The 21,156-nt window shown below is 41.7% G+C and overlaps 1 protein-coding gene across 2 annotated transcripts in view; it reads left to right on the forward strand.

The window, feature by feature from the left end:
- The window catches only part of LOC134345844 (dedicator of cytokinesis protein 2-like), a 1,258,793-nt gene that overhangs the window by 464,610 nt on the left and 773,027 nt on the right, over positions 1–21,156 (forward strand). For both annotated transcript variants that reach the window (XM_063047144.1, XM_063047146.1), the window contains one exon: positions 18,135–18,230. In XM_063047144.1, coding sequence (XP_062903214.1) covers positions 18,135–18,230 — 96 coding nt within the window. The remainder of the gene's footprint in view (positions 1–18,134; positions 18,231–21,156) is intronic.

Raw genomic sequence — 21,156 nt, forward strand, 5'->3', positions numbered from 1 at the left:
CGCATCTCCACCCTGCCACCCACAATATTTTCATTATTCTTCTCAAAAACTGCATTTCTGCAGCTTCGAGTCTTGCCTTGTTTTGCTTTGATATTCTCCACTGTTCACCTCCATATTACAATACCAATACCAATTCTACATAGAAGTGAGACTGGGAATAGTTTGTATGATTTTATAGATTACCACATGCTTGTTCACAGAGGATAATGTTAGCTTATAGCAGTAAGTTATTATACCTAATGGTGACCTGGCCAACCTGACCTACCCCCTGCCAAAAATCAGGAGCAGGGTACCATAGGCAGGCATTGTAATGAAGGAGACACAAGAGATGGCAGATGCTGGAATTTAGAGCCACATACTGTAAGACGCTGGATGAACTCAGTTGGTCAGACAGCATTGGCAGAGAAGTCAGAATCAGCTTTATTATCACTGACAAGTGCAAGACTATATGGGAGAGAATGGTTGGATTGATCTTGGAGTAAATCAGAAGGTCAGCATGACATTGTGAGCTGAAGGACCTGTACTGTATGCTGTTGTTATGTGTGCGGATGCAAGAAAGCATCATCCATCATCAAGGAGTTCCACCATCCAGGCCTACATTAAGGAGAAGGTACAAGAGCCTCAGGTCCCACACCACCAGGTTGAAGAACCGTTATTACCCCTCAACCATCAGGCTCTTGAATCAGAGGGTATAACTTCACTCAACTTCATCTACCCCCTCGCTGAACTTGACTTACTTTCAAGGACTCTTCATCTCATGTTCTCGTTATTTATTTCTTATTTAATTATTGTATAATTTTGTTCTTTTTATCCATCTTATATTTGCAAAGTGTGTTGTCTTTTGTATATTGGTTGCTTGTCCTTTGTTATGTGTGTTTTTTCACTGATTCTCTGCGTTTCTTTGTATTTACTGTGGCTACCCGCAGGAAAATGACTCTCAGAGTTGTATATAATGACATGTATGTACTTTGGTAATAAATTTATCTTGAACTTTGAACTTGATGTTCTGTGTTCTCCCGTACCCAATATAGTGGCCACTGAGGTTATTTTGATACATTTGTTGTTTTCTGCTGCTGTAGCCCATCCACTTCAAAGATCGACATGTTGTACTTTCAGAGGTGCTCTTCTGCACACCACTGTTGTAATGTGCAGTTATTTGAGTTACTGTCAGCTTGAACCAGTCTGGCCATTCTCATCCACTGTCTCACATTAATAAGGCCTATCTTTTACAGAACTGCTGCTCACTGGATATTTTTTCACATTATTTTCTGTAAACTCAGGAGCAGGGATTTCCAACCTGAGATCCACTGACCCCTCGGTAAATAGTGGGGGCCCATGGCATTAAAAAGGTTAGGAACCTCTGCTCTAGAGACTGTTGTGCATGAAAGTCCCAGGAGACCATCAACTTTTGAGATACTCAAACCACCCTGTCTGGCACCAGCTATCATTCAATGGTCAAAGTCAGTCAGATCTCCTTTCTTTCCCTATTCTGATATTTAGACTGAACGACAATTGGACTTCTTGACCATGTCTCCATTCTTTTATGCATTAAGTTACTACCTCATGTTACATACCCCGTAACTGGGTTGCCAAACCAGCAGAAATGGACCACTCGTTGGAGTCTGGATTACTAGGAACTAATAAAGTTTTATTAAAGAACTAAGTAACACAGTACTCTAATCGTAAGGATATAAATGCAACAAGTTAGTAATGATAAAAACACACATGTACACAGAACTAAGGTAATAGGGATCAACCAAGCTCTATCGCAGTTTAGGGGTAAAATGATCAGTCTTAAGTGACGCAGAGTTCAGTTCAGCTTAGTACAGTTCGCAGTAATCGCTGTTGTGCCGTTGGAAAGAGAGAGAGGGAGGGGGATGCAATTTGATTCAAGCAGACCTTTGATGTCTTCGCAGTTGCTTTCGGGCGGACCCTTTTATGTCTTCTATCCCGATGTCGTCACCGACTGTGACCCCTCTGTTCCGTTCTTCCGCGGTGAACCTGGCACCCAGGCAAGGGCGGACACATACACCAGGTTCCCACCGATCGTACCTTTATACCCTGTGAGTCTATGGTCGGTTCCCGCGAACTGGACCTCCAAACTCCCACCACTTGTGGGGGCACACCGCTCTTTCCAGGGTCTTGTTATCTCGTGGTGTGTTGCGTGCCTTAGCGAACCTGCTCTTTTTATCCCCCTGCTGGGGTATCACCTGTCCATCAAACTTCAAACAGTTCAGGTTCAAAGTAACCGGTCTGTCAATATTCTGAATTGTGTTTCTTTTCTGTTAATCCCTCTCCCCTCTCTTATTAGCATTTTGAATGATTTTCCATTGTCTCTCTTATCTCTCCAATTAGCATCAATTGTCCGATAGCTTGGTTTGGCGTCACACACATGATTGGACGATTAGATATTTGTGTTGTTGAGCAGGTGTACTTAATAAAATGGCCACTGGGTGTAATTACTCTTTTAGATAAGGAACCAATTTGGCAGGTACTGACTAAATCACACCAGCTTTGCAGACGAAGCAAGTGCCAAAGTATAGAACCAAATGCAGTAAAAGTTACTAAAACTTAACAAACAGGTGACTATACAAACATAGAAGAACATAAAGAGAGCTAAAACTACAAGGAAAAGCACAATAAAAGCAATAACCTGGAGCCTAATCCAACACTGCCTAAACCTGATGTTTAAAAAGCTAGTTACTGTACTTCAGAGTGTATTGTAGATAATGTGAAAGTGCAGAGACGGCTTTAAACCAGCACCACATTGAATCTTGCTCTTTGATGGAGGGCAGGCTATTGATGAGGTAACTGAAAGTAACTTGGCCTGACTTGCAGCCATATCCTTCGGCTAAGATGTGATGCCTGTTCTAATCAGGGTTCTCTGCTTGGTTTCATTCTTGATTCTCAGCTCTACCAGTGCTGATGAAGGGTTATTGATCGGAGATATTGAACCTGTTTTTCTTTTCATGGATACGGCATGAGAACAAAGAAGCAGGAACAGGAGGAATCCACTCAATCCCAAGTGCCAGCTCAGCCATTTCATAAGGTTCGGTCTTGGCCTTTTCTAGTTTCTTCCCCTTTCCTTTCCAATCCTGACGAAGGGACTCAGGCTGCAATATTAACTGTTTATTCCTCTCCTTAAATACCTGCCTGACCTCTTGAGTTCCTCCAGCATTTTGTGTGTGTTATTCTCGGCCACAGTACTACTTTCCTCCCTCTGTCACCATACTCCTTGATCCATGGTAGTTCAAATGACTGTGGGTCCCTGACGCAAGTGTGGGAACATCAATAGAAAGAAAGCAGGATCGGGAGCCAGGACTGATAACCTTTACACTGCCACAAAGATGTAGCATCCATCATTAAAAATCCCACCATCCAGGCCGTGCTCTGCTCTTGCTGCTACCATTGGGAAGGAGCTGTAAGAGCCTTAGGTCCTACACCACCAGGTTCAGGAGCAGTTTTTACTGGACAACCATCAGGCTGCTGAACCAGCGTGGATAACCTCAACTCTGAATTCATTTACAACCTATGGGCTCACTTTCAAAGTCTCTACAACACATGTTCATGAGACCATAAAATATAGGAGCAGAAAAAGGCCAATTGGTCATCACGTTTACTCCACCATTTTATCGTGGCTGATCCAATTTTCCTCTCAGCTCCAACCTCCCGCCTTCTCCCTGTATCCCTTCATGCCCTGACCAATCAAGAATCTATCAACCTCTGACATAATCTCCACAGCTGCCTGTGGCACAATATTCACCATTCTCAGGCTAAAGGAATTTCTCCTCCTCTTCTCCATTCTGAAAGGTGTCCCTCTATTCTGAGGCTGTGTCCTCTGGTCTTAAACTATCCCACCAGAGGAAGTATCCTCTCCACATTCACATTATCAAGGCCTTCACCATTTGATAGGTTTCAATGAGGTCACCCCTCATTCTTCTGAATTCTAGTGAATACAAGCCCAGAGCCATCAAATGCTCTTCATACGACAAGCCATTCAATCCTGGAATCATTTTCCTGAACCTCCTTTGAATCCACTCCAGATTTAGCACATTCTTTCTAAGATGAGGGGCCCAAAACTGTTCACAATAATCCAAATGAGGACTTACCAATGCTTTGTAAAGTCTCAACATGCTTTTATATTCAAATCCTCTTGAAATGAATGCTAATATCGCATTTGCCTTCCTCACCACAGAATCAACGTGCAAATTAACCCTTAGGGAATCCTGCACAGACTCCCAAGTCCCTTTGCATCTCAGTTTCTTGTATTTTCCCTCCACTTAGAAAATAGTCAATCTTTTTATTTCTTCTTAAAAAAAAGCGCATGACTGTACGATTCCCAACACTGTATTCCATCTGCCATTTATTTGCCCACTCTCCTAATCTGTCTCAGTCCTTCTTTAGCCTCTCTACTTCCTCAAAACTATCTGTCCTTTCACCTATCTTCACATCATGGTGAGCAGAATTATCTGCAGCTTAATGTGGAAAAGACTAAGGAGCTGGTGGTAGACCTGAGGAGAGCTAAGGTACTGGTGACCCCTGTTTCCATCCAGGGGGTCAGTGTGGACATGGTGGAGGATTACAAATACCTGGGGATACGAATCAACAATAAACTGGACTGGTAAAAGAACACTGAGGCTGTCTACAAGAAGGGTCAGAGCCATCTCTATTTCCTGAGGAAACAGAGGTCATTTAAGATCTGCTGGACAATGCTGAGGATGTTCTACGAGTCTGTGGTGGCCAGTGCTATCATGTTTGCTGTTGTGTGCTGGGGCAGCAGGCTGAGGGTAGCAGACACCAACAGAGTCAACAAACTCATTCGTAAGGCCAGTGATGTTGTGGGGATGGAACTGGACTCTCTGGCGGTGGTGTCTGAAAAGAGGATGCTGTCTAAGTTGCATGCCATCTTGGTCAATGTCTCCCATCCACTACATAATGTACTGGGTGGGCACAGGAGTACATTCAGCCAGAGACTCATTCCACCGAGATGCAGCACTGAGTGTCATAGGAAGTCATCCTGCCTGTGGCCATCAAACTTTACAACTCCTCCCTTGGAGGGTCAGACACCCTGAGCCAATAGGCTGGTCCTGGACTTATTTCATAATTTACTGGCATAATTTACATATTACTATTTAACTATTTGTGGTACTATTACTATTTAATTATTTATGGTGCAACTGTAACAAAAACCAATTTCCCCCGGGATCAATAAAGTATGACTATGATCATGATCATCTACAACCATTTGGAACCATTCCAGAATCTAGTGATTCTTGAAAGATCATTACTAATACTATCACAATCTCTTCGGCCACCTCTTTCAGAACCCTGGGGTGTACACCATCTGGTCTAGGTGACTTGTCTACAGTGGGGCTAGAAAGTTTGTGAACCCTGTAGAATTTTCTCTATTTCTACACAAATATGACCTAAGGTGTGATCAGATCTTCACCTATGTTTAAAACTAGATAAAGGTAAGCCAATTAAATAAGTAACATGAAAACATTATACTTGTTCATTATACTTTCCAGCTCTTAGCTCCATCCCTCCCCCTCCTGTTTTCTCCTATCATTTTGAATCTCCCCCTCCCCCTACCACTTTCAAATCTCTTACTATCTCTTTTTTCAGTTAGTCCTGGCGAAAGGTCTCGGCCCGAAACGTCGACTGTACCCCTTCCTAGAGATGCTGCCTAGCCTGCTGCGTTCACCAGCATTTTGTGTGTGTTCCTTGAATTTCCAGCATCTGCAGAACTCCTCATACTTGTTCATTTATTTATTGAGAAAAATTTGAGACATGATATGGTTTTTTTTTGGAAAGCAGTGGTTGCCTCCGTGGTAGCCTTCCATGACCACCATTCTTGAGTGTTTTTTCTTATAGTGGACGCATGAACAGAGACTTCAGCAAGTTCTAGTGATTACTTGAAGTTCTGATGACATTTTAGGTCATATTAATGCAGAAATAGAGAAAAACCGACAGGGTTCACAAACGTTCTAGCGCCACTGTAACTGCATTAATATGTTGGGTCCAGGATAGATCCTCAGAGAAGTTGACACCCAGGAGCTGGGAATTGCTCACTCTTTCCACTTCTGATCTCTCTGTGAGAACTGGTGTCCGTTCTCTCGTCCTACCTGTTCTGAGGTCCACAATCATCCCTTTGGTCTTACTGATGTTGAGTGTTAGGTCGTTGCTATGAGACCACTCAACTAGCTGATCTATCTCGCTCCTATATGTCTTCTTGTCACCATCCTAAAATTCTGCCAACAATAGCTGTGTTGTCAGCAGATTTGTAGATGGTAGCGACTGGGTGCCATTTGCTTAATTATTGTAGTACAACATTGTATCCATACCTACAGCATATCCAGATGAAGGGGAAGGTCGGTGGATGATGGAGGCTGGGGGTGAGGTGAGAAGCTGGGTGGTGATAGGTGGAGAAAGTAAAGGACTGAAGAAGAAGGAATCTGATAGGAGAGGAGAGTGACCATGGGAGAAAGGATAGGGGACCAGGTGATAGGCAGGTGAGGACAAGAAAAGCAGTAAAAAATGGGAGACAGAATGGGGAGTGGAAAAATGAGAGAGAATGGAGTTGGGAGAAATTACCAGAAGTCAGAGAACTCGATGTTTATGCTGTCAGGTTGCTGATTGTAGCTGTTTTTCTGTTTTCATTTCAGATTTCCAGCATATGTAATTTTTAATATGTTTTCAAGTGCTTAATGGTTCTTTGTTTGTTATTTCTAATTTTTAATTTCCACATAAATTTCTGCAGTAGGCAACAATTAAATGTAGATTAGAAAAATCTAGCAACATGGTGAGAAATCTGTCACCTCTGTTAAAGAACAGTTTGGCAAACAAATTGTTTCATTACTACCGGTTGAACTATTCTTCACTGGCAAGACCAGCATGAAATATCATTTCCTAACCACACCTAGGAAAGGCCTACAAAAAGTAGTGAATGCAGCCCAGTCCATCACAGGAAAAGCCCTCCCCACCATTAATCACATCTACAAGGAGCTCTGCCACAAGAAAGCAGCATCCATCATCAAGGACCCCCACCATCTGGGCCTGCTGTCTCCTCACTACTGCCATCGGGAAGGGCACACAGGAGCCTTGGGTTCCTCACCACCAGGTTCAGGAACAGTTATTACTCTTCAACCATCAGGCTCCTGAACCAGCAAGGATAACTCCACTCACCACAACTCTGAACTGATCTACCACCTATGGATTCTCTTTCAAGGTCTCCACAATCCATGTTTTCAGTATTATTTATTTACTTAATGTATTTAGTATTATTTTTACAATTTTGTTTGTACTTGCCCAGATTGTCTTCCTTTGCATATTGATTGTTTGTCAGTTTTTGTGTGTAGTTTTTCATTGATTCTTTTGTGAATCTGTAGAATGTTTGGAGACCATGAATGCATGCAAGAAAATAAATCTCATGGTTGTACAGTCAACCCTCCGTATCCGCAGGTTCTGCGGATCGAAAATATTCGAAAAAATATTCCAGGAAGTTCCAAAAAGCAAAACTTGAATTTGCCGCCTGCCGAGCACTACACTACAATACAGTATAACAGCTATTTACATAGCATTTACATTGTATTAGGTATTATAAGTAATCTAGAGATGATTTAAAGTATATGGGAGGATGTGCATAGGTTATATGCAAATACTATGCCATTTTATATAGAGGACCTGAGCATCTGGGGATTTTGGTATCCGCTGGGGTCCTGGAACCAGTCCCCCGCGGATACCGAGGGACAACTCTATATGGTGACATATACGTACTTTGATGAAAAATTAACTTTGAACTTTGAACTGACTGGTTTAGTCAGCTCTTTCTGGGGGCATTTCAGAATCAACCACTTAGTGGGTCTGGAGAAATATATAGGTTAGACCAGGTAAGGACAACAGTTTCAACAATGATGGTTGTGGGCCTGTACTCGATGGAATTCAGAAGGTTAAGGCAAATCTCATTGAAATCTTGTGCATACTGAACGGCCTGGATAAAGTGGATGTGGATAGGATGTTTTCATTATTAGGAGAGGCCAGGGTCAAAGGACACACCTCAGAGCAAAGGACCCTCAGAAATGAAATGAGGAGGAATTTTGTCAGCCAGGGGATAGTGAATCTGTAGAATGTTTGGAGGCCAAGCCATTAAGGCAGAGATCATTAGGTTATTCATTAGTAATGAACATTGAAGATCATTGGGTATATCTGATACAGAGGTTGATAGGTTCTTGTTTAGTAAGGCCTCAAAGGTTACGGGGAAAAAGGAAAGAGTTGGGGTTGTCAACAGAAGATAATAAATCAGCCATGATAGAATGGTGAAGTAGACTTGATGGGCTGAATGGCCTAATTCTTGCTTATTTCAAGGCCTCATGGGTCTTATCATTCCATATATGCAATAATTACATTGAGGCAGTACAAAGTGAAAAGAAATAACAGGATTCAGAATATAGAATCAGCGTATGGAGAAGGGGCAGTGCAGGGAGACAGTGACAAGGTGAGCCATGACAAGATAGATTGTGACGTCACAGTTTCATCTTTCATCTTTATCATATAAGAAGACTGTTTACATTTTTGCATGTACCAAATGGAGTGGGGAGAAAAGGGAATGACCGGTGTGGGAGGGCCCTATATTATGTTGGCTGCTTTCCAGAGGTAGCAAGAAGTGTAGACGGAGTCAGTGGAGGGGAGACTCGTTTTCATAATTGACTGGGCTGTGTCCACAACTGTCCACAATTTCGTGCATTTTTAGGCAGTGCAGTTGTCATGCCAAAGTGTGGTACATCGGGATAAGATGATTTCTATGTGGCATCTGTTAAAAAAAAATAAAAATAGATTTTAAAATCCTACAAGAAGTAGTGAATTTAGCCCAGTCCCGCGGGAGAAAAGCCCTCCTTACCATTGACCACGTCTACAAGTAGCTCTTCAACAAGAAAGCAGCATCCATCATTGCGGACCCCCACCATCCAGGTCATGCTGTCTTCTTGCTGCTGCCATCGGGAAGAAGGTACAGGAGTCTTAGGTCTGATACCACCAGGTTCAGGGACAGTTATTACCCCTCAACCATCAGGCTCCTGAACCAGTGTCGGTAACTTCTTCACCTGAACGCCGAACTGATTCCAGCAACCTGTAGACTCACTTTCAAGGACCCTACAGCTCATGTTCTCAGTATTATTTATTTACTAATTACAATAATTATCTTTTTTTGTACTTCCACATTGATTGATTGTCAGTCTTCTTTTGTGTGTATTTTTTTTATCAGAATCTAATATCACTGGCATATGTCGTGAAATTTGTTAACATTACGACAACGGTACAATGCAATACATAATAATAGTGAGAAAAAAACTGTAAATTACAGTAAGTATGTATACTGAGTCCATTGTATTTCTTTCTTCAAGTATGAATGCCCACAAGTAAGTTAATCCAAGGGTAGTATACAGTGACATATAACTGCTTTAATAATAAATTGAAGTTGTATTTTGTACTTGGTCTGTAATTTTTTGTGTTCATGGGCAGAACAATTATCATACCGAAATGTAATGCATCTGAATAAAATGTTTTTTTATGCTGCATCTGTAATAAACTGATAAGGTTCAGTGGTGACATGCTGAATTTCCTCAGACATCTGTGAAATTCGAGGCAGTGGTGTGCTTTCTTGGCCATAGTGTTCATGTGGTTAGGCCAGACCATGCTATTTGTGATACTTACACCAAGGAACCTGAAACTCCCAAGCATCTCCACCATTCTTTTTTTTTATTGTGAATCTACTTACTGTCTGTAGAGTTAACATTGTCTTTTTCAGTGTCTGACAGATTAAATGTAGAAAGATCAGAGTAATTTGTAGTGAAGTACATGGTTTTCATTAGCTGTGTGCTGGTGAGGCCTGCGGGCTAAATTCATGCACAACAATTTACATTCAATGTAAAGCAATAAACAGACAAGACTAGGCTTATTGGAGATGGTAAATACATTTTGTAAATCCACTTTTAGTCAAATCTGTGTGTTTTCTTTCTGATTTAACTGCATTTTCCCAGTGAATTACACCCATCTCTGATTTCAGTCACAAATTGACATGCACAGTCTGTCAGTCGTTGCTTGAAAGGCAATCGGCACCTTCTCAACTGGGATCAAGACTAATCCCGTTCTAAATAGCACCTAAAAGATCTGGCGTGATAGTTCTGTAATGACTGAGGAGAATATAGGGATAACACTATAGATATTTGTTCCTTTTTGATGATAATTATAGCTTCAGATCTCCAGAGGCTCGAGATATGGCTGAAATGCATTTAACCGCTTGAGAGCCAAAATAGTTTGATTTCTATTTGCTACAAGCAGCGATGAAGTGCAAGCACAAAACTGATTCAAGGACTTGCTGCTGGAGAGCAGTCATCTCCACCTGAATGCAGTATAACGTTCAGGTCCATAATCTCGTGCTGGTTGCCCCATTATATGAAGGATCCAGAGGCTTTGGAGAGGGCGCAGAAGAGGTTGACCAAGATGCTGCCTGGATTAGAGGGCTTTCGCTATGAGGAGAGATTGATTGTGTTCTCTGGAGTGGCAAGGGCTGAGGGGAGATCTGATAGATTATGAGAGACTCAGACAGGGCCAATAGTCATTTTTTTATTCCCAGGGTAGTAATGTCAAGTACAGTTGGCTGCTTCCAAGGCATCGGCAAGTTGACGGTGCCTGGAGGTTTACAGCAGGGAGTTTCCCCCTTTTGCCGTCTGCTGTCGGGGACTCGGGAGTCGATCGACTCGAGACTTTGAGACTTTTTTTTACTGTGCCCATGGTCTGTTCTTTATCAAATTATGGTATTGCTCTGTACTGCTGTAACTATATGTTATAATTATGTGGTTCTGTCAGTGTTAGTCTTTGGTTCGTCCTGTTTTCTGTGCTATCACTCCGGAGAAACATTGTATCATTTCTTAATGCATGTATGCATTTCTAAATGACAATAAAAGAGGACTGAGTGTTCTCATAATCTAATCTAATCTGGAGGACAGTTTTTTTTTGAGAGAAGGGAAAGCTGAAAGGAGAAATGCGAGGAAAGTTTTTTTTTGCAGAGAGTAGTGTATGCCTGGAACTGGCTGCCAGGAGTGGTGGTGGAAACAGATGCGATAGAAGTGTTTTTAGATAGGGGAATAGAGGGATATGGATCATGTGCAGGCAGAAGGGATTTGTTTAGTTCAGCATTTAATTACAAGCTTAATTAGTTCGACATGACATGGTGAGTCAAAGGGCTTGTTCCTCCTCTGTACTGTTCTATGTTATAATAAGAGTAACTGTACAAAATTCCATTTAAATGTAATTCAAAAATTGCTGAGTCTCATACATCTAATTCTAAAATATGTTCATTACATAAATGTCAAAAAGTAGCGAATCGAGGCTATGTGTAGAATACAGGAATTAGGATGTTATATCTAGTACTAGGTAATGAACCAGGTCAGGTCACAGATCTCTCAGTGGGCCGAAGGGCCTGTACTGTGCTGTAGTATTCTATATTCTATTCTATGTTGAAATTGTATAGGTGTCAGTGCGGCCAAATTTCGAGTGTTGTGTTCATTTCTGGTCACCTCCCTCCAGGAAGGATATCAAGAAGCTTCAAAGCACGAAGAAAAAATTTACAAGGATGTTCCCAGAACTTGTGGACCGAAGTTATAAGAAAGAATTGAATAGGATAGGAATTTATTCCCTGGAGCACAGGCAAATGAGGGGAGATTTGATTGAGGTACAGAAAATAGTGTATAGACAAAAGAGGAAATCTAGAGCAATACACATAATATGCTGGAGAAACTCAGCAGGTCAGGCAGCATCTATGGCTGGGAATAAACAGTCGATATTTTGGGCTGAGACCCTTCATCGGGATTATTAGTAGGGTAAATACCATGCAGGCTTTTTCCCCCTCAGATTGGGTGAGACTAGAACTAGAAGTCATGGGTTTAGGGTGAAAGGTGAAGCACTTAAGGAAAACCTGAGGGGGGAATTTTCTTCTCTCAGAGGACAGTGCAAGTATGGAATGAACTGCCCGCAGAATTTGCTGGTTTATTTGAATCATTTAAGGATTGTTTAGATAGATACATATATGAGAAATGTTTTGAAAAATATGGTGCATTTGCATGTAGATGGGATGGATGAAGGGTCTTGGCCCAAAACATCAATTGTTTATTCATTTCCATAGACGCTGCCTGGCCTGTTGAGTTCCTCCAGCAGCATTTTGTGTGCGTTACTGAGATTTCCGGCATCTGGAGTTTTCCTCTTATTTGTGTTTCTTTGTTGATGAGTCATTTTTTTGCAAGAAATTCCTCAACTGCACTGAAGTACGATTTCCGCAGATGTAACCTCAGGATTTAGTGCAGAATTGGAATCAGGCTCAGGTTTAATGTCACACGTGGCAGCAGTATATTGCAACACATAATAGTAAAAACTATGAATTCCAATGAGATGTATATATAAGAAAGAATAGTGAATTAAATAAATGGTGCAAAAAAAGAGAAAAAAAATAGTGTTCATGGGTTATTGTCCATTCAGAAATCAGATGGCAGAGGGGAGAAACCTGTTCCAGAATCGTTGAGTGTGTGTCTTCAGGCTCCTGTACCAAGGAGAAAAGGACATGTCCTGGCTGATGCGGCTCTCTAATGGTGGATGCCGCCTTTTTGAGGCACCGCCTTTTGAAGGTGACCTGGATGCTCGTGCCCGTGACGGAGCTGGCGGAGTTTCCAACTTGATGGAGCTTTTTACAATCCTGTGCCGTGGCCTCTCCGTAACAGATGATGATGCAATCAGTTAGAATGCTCCCTCCGGTACATCCTTTGAAATTTGTGTGTTTTTGGTGTTATACCAAATTCCTACTGGGTGTTTGTTACAAGTGGTCAGGGGGCATCCTGGCTAATTATTCGTCTGATCCCCTGCGACACTCCGTTACCATGGGCACCACAGTAGCATAGCGGTTAGTGCGCTGCTATTGCAGAGTTTGGAGTAAGAGCAAGTGTTCAGAGTTCAGTTCCGATGTCACCTGTATGCCCTTCCTGTGGAAAGTGTGGGCTTTCGCTGTGTACTTTAGTTTCCTCTCACAGTCCAAAGCCGCACCACTTACTAGGTTCAATGCTCATTGTAAATTGTCCCGTGATTGGGCTAGGATTAAACCAGGGGTAGCTGGAAGGGCCAGAAAGACCTATTCCGTGCTGCATCTCAATAAAGTAAAATAAAAATAAAAATTGTGAATTTCGTACATTGAGCCTCAGGATATGCAAGTTGGCCCAATGGCCCACTGAGTTGGTGCTGAACTATAATGATTCGGGTTGTGTAGGCTGGTTCAAGAACCAAGGTTGGTTGGTTGGTTCTGTGGAATGCTCTGCCTCAGATGGCAGTGGAGGCCAATTCTCTGGATGCTTTCAAGAATGAGTTAGATAGATCTCTTAATGATAGCAGAGTGAAGGGATATGGGGAGAAGGCAGGAACGGGGTACTGATTGTGGATGATCAGCCATGATCACAGTGAGTGGCGGTGGTGGCTTGAAGGGCCGAATGGCCTACTCCTGCATCTATTGTCTATTGAATGGTTGCTGTTCTTGAACTCGGTGGTGTGGGTCTTCCGGTTTCAGTACCTCCTGTAAATGCGAGAAGGTGGCATTGACTTGGATGGTGGGAACCTTTGAGGATGGATATTGCCTTCTTGAGGTCATGTAGGAGGTTAATGAGAGTGCAAATCAAATACATTGAATATTGAGCCACACGAAGCAGAGGGTGTCAGTGAAAAACTGATTATGAGACTGGAAGAGTTCAGAGGAGATCCTCAGGGCTCATTACCAGGACCACTTATTTTCTTAATTTATATTGATGAGTTGGACTTGGATGTAAAGGATCCAAGTCCCATATCTGCAGATGACACAGAACTCGGTGTAGTGAAGTGTAAGGACAGTAATAGACTTCAAAGAGATACAGAATGGAAAGAAAAGTGGGAGATAAAATTTAATTCTGAGAATGTAAATTGTTATATTATGGTTGGAAGAAATTACATAAGCAAGAGGACATAATTGTGAAAAGGATAGAGAACAGAGAGATCAACACAGTGGCCACTTTATTAGGTACACACATGTACAGCTGCTCATTAATGTAAATATCAAATCAAACAATCATGTGGCAGCTACTCAATGTATAAAAACATGCAGATATGGTCAAGAGGTCCAATTGTTGTTCAGACCAGATGTCAGAAATGTGATCTACGTGATTTTGACTGTGGAATGAGGGTTGGTGCCAGATGGGGTGGTTTGAGTATCTCAGAAACTGCTGATCTCCTGGGATTTTCACGCACAACAGTCTCCAGAGTGTACAGTGTGAAAGAACAAATTACGTCCAATTAGGTTGGTTAAAATGCCTTATTAATGAAAGAGGTCAGAGGAGAATAGCCAGACTGGTTGAAGCTGGCAGTAAGGTGACAGTAACTCAAATAGCCATAGTGGTGTGCAGAAGACCATCTTTGAGCACAAAACACGTCGAACCTTGAAGTGGATGGGCTACAGCAACAGAAGACCGTAAACATACACTCAGTGGCCACTTTATATGTACAGAAGGTACCCAATAAAGTGACCACCGAATGTAGATGCATGTATATAGATTATTGAAGTTGGCAGAGTAGGTCAATAAATGATTGGAAATGAAGCGTAAAGGATTCTGGACTTTATAAACACTTGAATTGGTCTTGAAAGGAGCAGCAAAGTAGAATGAAACTGTTGTTGTGGAGATGATAAGGACCTAGTGACATTGAACTAAAATGTTTGGTTAAAGAAGCAGAAGAGACTTGGGGGAGGACCCTACATCAAAGTTGGAGTGGAATGCCCTGCTGGGGCATTAGTGAGGCAATTCAAATCTTCAAAAGGAGCTGGATAACTTTCTGGTGGTGTGAGAGGATTTGTGAGTGGGTCTACCCTTCAAAAGCAACCCCAGCTTTTCCAATCCAGCTGCAGAACTGAAGTCACTTATCCCTGGAATTACTTAGGTAAATCTTTTCTGCAGCAATGCTCTCCAAACCTTTTATGCTTCTCTTGTAGTGAGTACACTGTCATCTTGTTGTGGACGAATAATTAGTTTGTATAGGTTTGTTTGTGACCTCATTGCTCTTGCTCTCTGTTCCTCAGTTTATAAAGTCCAGGATCCAATATGTTTTATTTTCAAACATATTAGCCTATTCTGCCACCTTCAATACACTGAGATCTCTTGTTTAAATCCTTTAGAATTCTGAGGCCCTCCATTTGTCAAGGTTGACCATGAATGATGTGTCCTATCTGTCTGTATAAGCAAGCCAGGGCAGTACAATTTGGAGAGCAAGCTGTTCTCCATGTAGCAGGCTCCCACTCTCCATGCAGCTGATGAATCCAAAGGAACAGAAGAGACCGATACAGTTTGGCACCAGTGGCATCGCAGGAGTTGCCAGTCACCATTGAACTCAATGTAAGACTGCCATAGGGACTCCAGTTCCTGATTTTTCCTCCGGGTTTACTCACAAAGCCTTCTGCAAGACTGGGTATAGCTGCAAGGCAGTGAAGGTTTGAAATTAGAGTCACACATGAAGGCCAGGAGCTGGACTTGGTTGCCAGAGGCTGTTTGAGATGCATTTAATAGATAGTGGGAGCTTATCCCCATTACCACCACCACTCCAGCTATAACAGGGGACCCCTTTTATCCTGCCGAATACCCCTTTTAGAATTATGCCCTCTTGCTTATTCCATTTCTTCCAACCATAACACGAGGAGTGATTGATGGCCTAAAGTAGAAGCAATCAGTTTTAGAAAACCTAGCACATTTATTTTTCCTACATTTACACACTTAGTCCAGCGGTCATGGAGCATACGGATCCCTTCTTTGTAGAAGTCAGCATCTTGGACCTCCAGAAAATCGTCACAGCAGGGGGTGATTGATAAGTTTGTGGCCTAAGGAGGAAGGAGATGAGTTATTAACTTCGAACTTTCTGCATTTTCACTCAAAGAGTTGAACTGCACATGCATGTAACAAGAGCTGTATAACTCATCTCCTTCTACCCAAGGCCGCAAACTTATCAATCACCCCTGCTGTGGACCACTTCTACAAAGAAGGGATCCGTATGCTCCACGACCGCTGGACTAAGTGTGTACATGTAGGAGGGCACTATGTTGAAAAATAAATGTGCTAGGTTTTCTAAAATTGACTCCTTCTATCTTAGGCCACGAACTTGTCAATTACCCCTTGCATAACCGCTTACATTTCTCAGCATTGAATATTATCTCCCATTCACTCCATTTATCCATTCACCACCAGCCTGTTTGTGTCACCTTGAAGTCTGTTGTTATCCTCAAATTGCACTGTATAGAGCCAGTATGAACCAGATGGACTGCATGGCCTACTTACATGCTGTAACCTCTCTGTGGCTTTGGATTATTGGTCCAATGTGTTCCAAAAGTTTGGCTGATTTCCCAGTAAGGAAGCAGCAGGAATTCAGGAGAAACCTGCAAGGACATAAACAAAGAAGGGTTCTCTGCACCCACCCATTGCAACTGCACTGCACCCCACTCCCAGCCACCACATGAAGTGAAACATTGAACGGGAAAAGGAGTACGATTTCTTCTTTCTTTGTACATGACAGAAGTCAGTAGTTTCAATGAGCATCTGTGATTTTCTGTTTGTCTTTCGTGGGCTTCAGTTGACGTTGACTGTATTTAAGATTGCTCTTAGCCTAAGATTACATAAGCCAGGAAGTAAACTAGCATTGATTGATGTGGAGGAGCCCATTGAAAAGGAAAGTGTACATGTCCTTGAAACCCATACAGTATATATATTGAGAGGCGTCTTTATTAGGTACTCCTGGATCTAATAAAGTGGCCTTTGAGTGTGTGCTGGTGATCTTTGCCTGCTGTAGCCATTACCTTCAGGGTTCGATATTTCGTGTATTCAGAGATGCTCTTCTGCACACCACTGTTATAGTGCATGGTTATTTGAGTTACTGTTGCTTTACTATCAGCTTAACCTAGTCTGGCCATTTTCCTCCGACATCTCTCATTCACAAGGCATTTTCACTCAAGAACTGCCACTCAATGGATTTTTTTTTTGTTTTTTCTCACCGTTCTCTGTAAACTCAAGGGATTGTTTTGCATGAAAATCTCAGAGATCAGCTGTTTCTGAGATACTCAAACTACCCCATCTGGCACCAACAATCACTCCATGGTCAAAGTCACTTAAATCACATTTCTTCCCCATACTGCTGTTTGATCTGAACAATAACTGAACCTCTTGACCATGTCTTCATGCTTTTATGCGTTGAGTTACTGCCACATGATTGGCTGATTAGATATTTGCATTTATGAGCAGGTGTACCTAATCAAGTGACCACTGAGCGTAGTGTCATCAGCCTCCGGAGGGGAAGTTTCAATGAAAATATCCCTCTGACATTGCTTCCTTTATTTTAACCAGTGCTGTCGAGTGATTCTATACATTATGAAATAGTTTCTCTTTTGAGTTAAGAATGGGTACATCAAAAATTATTTTTCATTACCATTCAGTGAAGTTCAGGGATGTCACAGTAGTGTAGCAGTTTGCAATAACGCTAATATTGCGCCTGCGATTAGTCTCCTCATACTATTACTCATACTGGAAACAAAGTCACCGGACAGATATTGAAGCTAGTGGATATATAAGTGTTTGTTCAGCAAAAACGAACAACAAACATGATATTTGAGACACTCTTGGAAGAAGAGACCTGCCTGACCCAATACTACGTGACATTTTATGTGCTGAACATCAAAGACAACAGCAGGGAAATTCTATAGTTACAATGTATCTACAATGCTTCCTTTGAATTACATATAATTTTCAAACACCTCCTTCTTCACAGCCATACTACAGACAACTGAGGTGAGTGTTAATCAGCATTGTCTCCCACTAGCTGCACTCATGCATATGCAGGCATCAAGTGAATGGGTGTTATCCTGGTTTGCAATCAACCCCAACCTGCAGCTCCAGGCAGATGATTGCTAAGAGCTGCATTTTAAATTCAATTTGCAATCCACATTCAAATCTGAAGACTGGTTGCTCTTAAAATTAATATTTGCCAACTGCAGAGTATGCCCTAACACTGCTCATTCTATAATCTGATATTGTATCTTCCAGGGAAGCACTTACCGGGATATTCAGGACATCATGGATAAGTTGCTCCGGACAGTAAACAAGATGGTCATTATGCTCGGGAGGGATCACAGCCTCATCGTAAGTGCTTGCTCTTGTACTTGCTACTTGAATACTGCAGGCAGACACCAGCAAGTGAACATTTCACTTGATTTGTGCAGGTGGAATGGTTGTTTTACATTGGTGTTATCATGGCTAATTTAGGGAGCTATTGACTATGATTTTCAGTGTTGTGTTCAGAGTTGTTTGTAATGTGGGGCTTCGAATGGTATTGGAAGAGATGAAAATCATCTCCTTTGATCCAATTGTACTTGACCTGATAAACCTGGTTTGTTTTGATTTTGTAACACCTGGCTTCTTCAATTGCGGTGCTGGTTCATTCCTTTCAGAGCATTGACCCCGTCTCCTGTCTAAAACTGTATAACTTTTGTTAACAATGTTATTTTATTTAAAATGTTATAAATGGTGGTGACTAAAAATTATGTAAGACAAAAATTAATTTTGTTGGGGGTTAAGCTTTCCCATGAACTGGATCTTGGTTCACGTTGGACTGGATGTAGAACCTGAAAATGCGAGATCCGAATGGAACTGGACGAAGGTAGGTGAAGGGTAGGGACCCATGTGTCAAGAAATGTAGAGAATGGAATTCATTAATGACAGAAGCGATCTACCACCAAATCTCAGCTGCTCTTTCTGATAGAATAATTAAGACCTACAATATTTGGACTTCTCTCATCTCACACACCAGGGAACTGGATGAAGGTAGGTGCTTAGGTCACCTTGTCAACATTTCCTTGTGTGCAGCATGTACATCTGTGTTGTTCTGTTGGGATTTAAGGGTTGCAGACCATCTCGAACCTTAGTTTTACAGGTATTTGAAATCTTGATTGCATCTTGCTGATGGACTACTTAAGTCACCTAGAGCAGATCTTTCTAGAGTGGACTTGGAAATTTGGAGATTGTGCTTGTGGCTAAAGCTGGAATCACACTAAATCTCCACTGTGGGATAGTGATAGCCCACTAGATTAGCGGATTTCATTTAGAATAGAACTTTATTGTCATTTTTCAATGAGATTGAGGTGTTACTCTAGTCTGCGCAAAACAGGTATTTACAATGCATGCAGTACAGCTTCATAAAAATAATTTCCGAAATTTACAAGTGACATTGATAATCCATAGAACTCAAAGGTCATTGGCAAGCCAAGGTGTAGCATTATTCAGTTGCATAACAGCCCTCAGGAAGAAGCTGTTTTTCATTCTAACTGCCTTGGCTGAGATGTTTCTGTATCTCTTACCAGATGGCAGGAGATTGAACAGATAGTATCCAGGATGGGATGGATCTTTAACGATGTTACAAGCATGCTGTGTAAGCATCGAGAGATGTAAATTGTCTCCTGGTCTGGTTGTTGCGTCCCAATTATGTGCTCCCTTCATCTACAGTTTCTGTTTTACATTACAATGCTCCTTTAATCTCAGTTTCCAGCTCCATCAGCTCCTCATCCAGTTTCCTCTCTGGTATTGTAAAGAACAGTACCTTCTTCTTCTTAAACCCATCACCCTTACTGGGTTACAGGCTGCCGACAGCAGCTCGCCACAGTCCTCTGTTCTGGGCCGAAGTTCGATCGGCCCTCTGACTTCCACTTTCACCACGATGCCATACGACTTCTGGACGAAGATCTTCTCTCTCCCAGGGATGAGGTCTTTGGAACTGCTGCTGGTGTTTCTATAAATTTGGGTGTTTATGGGATAGAGTAGCTAACTACATGCCAACCCTCCTCTCACGGTCTTGGGACTGTCCGTGGCAGAGTTCGCAAAGCCCCTCCCTGTACCGAGTATGCTATCTAAATGCAAATTTCTGTTGTTAGTTCTGACTCAAGGGGAAAGCCTCGAATTTGTGGCAAGGCTATGATGCAGTAGTTTGGCTTTCAGCTGGTTTCTGGTGTTGATGCTTTATTCACTCATGTTGATCACAATATTTTGTTCGGCTAATTGCTTCATTAATGTTACGTTGGTATTTCTGATATGGATAGAATTCCTTTGGGTTGTTCAATATAATAAGAACTCATTTATTGTGCATATTTCATACAATGTCGTTCAAAGTACCTTACAATGGGATGAAGTGCAAACATAAAAATAAAAGACAAAGTGATGTTAGTTAAAAGCATGGTTAAATAAATGTCTTGAGCTGGCACTTAGGATTGTCAACTGAGTCTGCATCCATTACAGTTTTAGGTAATGAGTTCTGCAATTTAGGAGCATAGTCTAAAGAAGCTGATCTGCTAATTTTATTTTGAGAGAGATTGTTTAAATTTACAAAACCAGCAGAAGAAGAGCTGAGAGCTCGAGCAGGATTATAGAACAAAAGCAGTTCTGTGATATACTCCGGTCCCAGACCATTGCAAGCTTTAAAACCAAGTAAGAGAACTTTAAAATCAATTCTAAAAGATACAGGAAGTGAATGCGGAGTAGTTATGATGAGAGTGATATGCTTCTTCATCCTGGTTTTCGTTAAAGCTCTAGCAGCAGCATTCTAATTGAGTTGAAGTTTGTCAATAGATTGCTTTGGAAGGCCAGTAAAAAGTGCATTGCAGTAACCTGATCTTTCGATACAAAGGCGTGAATTAGCTATTCAGCATCACTATGTGACAGAAACGAACGTACCTTAGCAATATTTCTAAAGTGTAAAAATGTTGCTCTAGTCACTTTCCTTAGGTAGGATTTAAAATTCAAATCTGAATCAAGGGTAACACCTGATGTGTGTATTGAAATTAAAAAAATATTATGACTTTACGTCTCTAATAAACAGAGAAGCACCATGTAGCGTAGCACCATGGTCCTGAAAAACGTTGTCTGGTTTTTACTGTGTACTGTACCAGCGGTTATGGTGGAAATGACAATAAATAGTGACTTGACTTGAAAACAAGAGCAATGCAGAGGATGGCCATTCAGCCCCTTATAACCATGCTAATTTCCTATTATTATGATCATACCCACCCTGGGTAGAGGG

The sequence above is a fragment of the Mobula hypostoma genome, chromosome 4, assembly GCF_963921235.1.
Source record: "Mobula hypostoma chromosome 4, sMobHyp1.1, whole genome shotgun sequence".
Lineage (NCBI taxonomy): Eukaryota > Metazoa > Chordata > Chondrichthyes > Myliobatiformes > Myliobatidae > Mobula > Mobula hypostoma.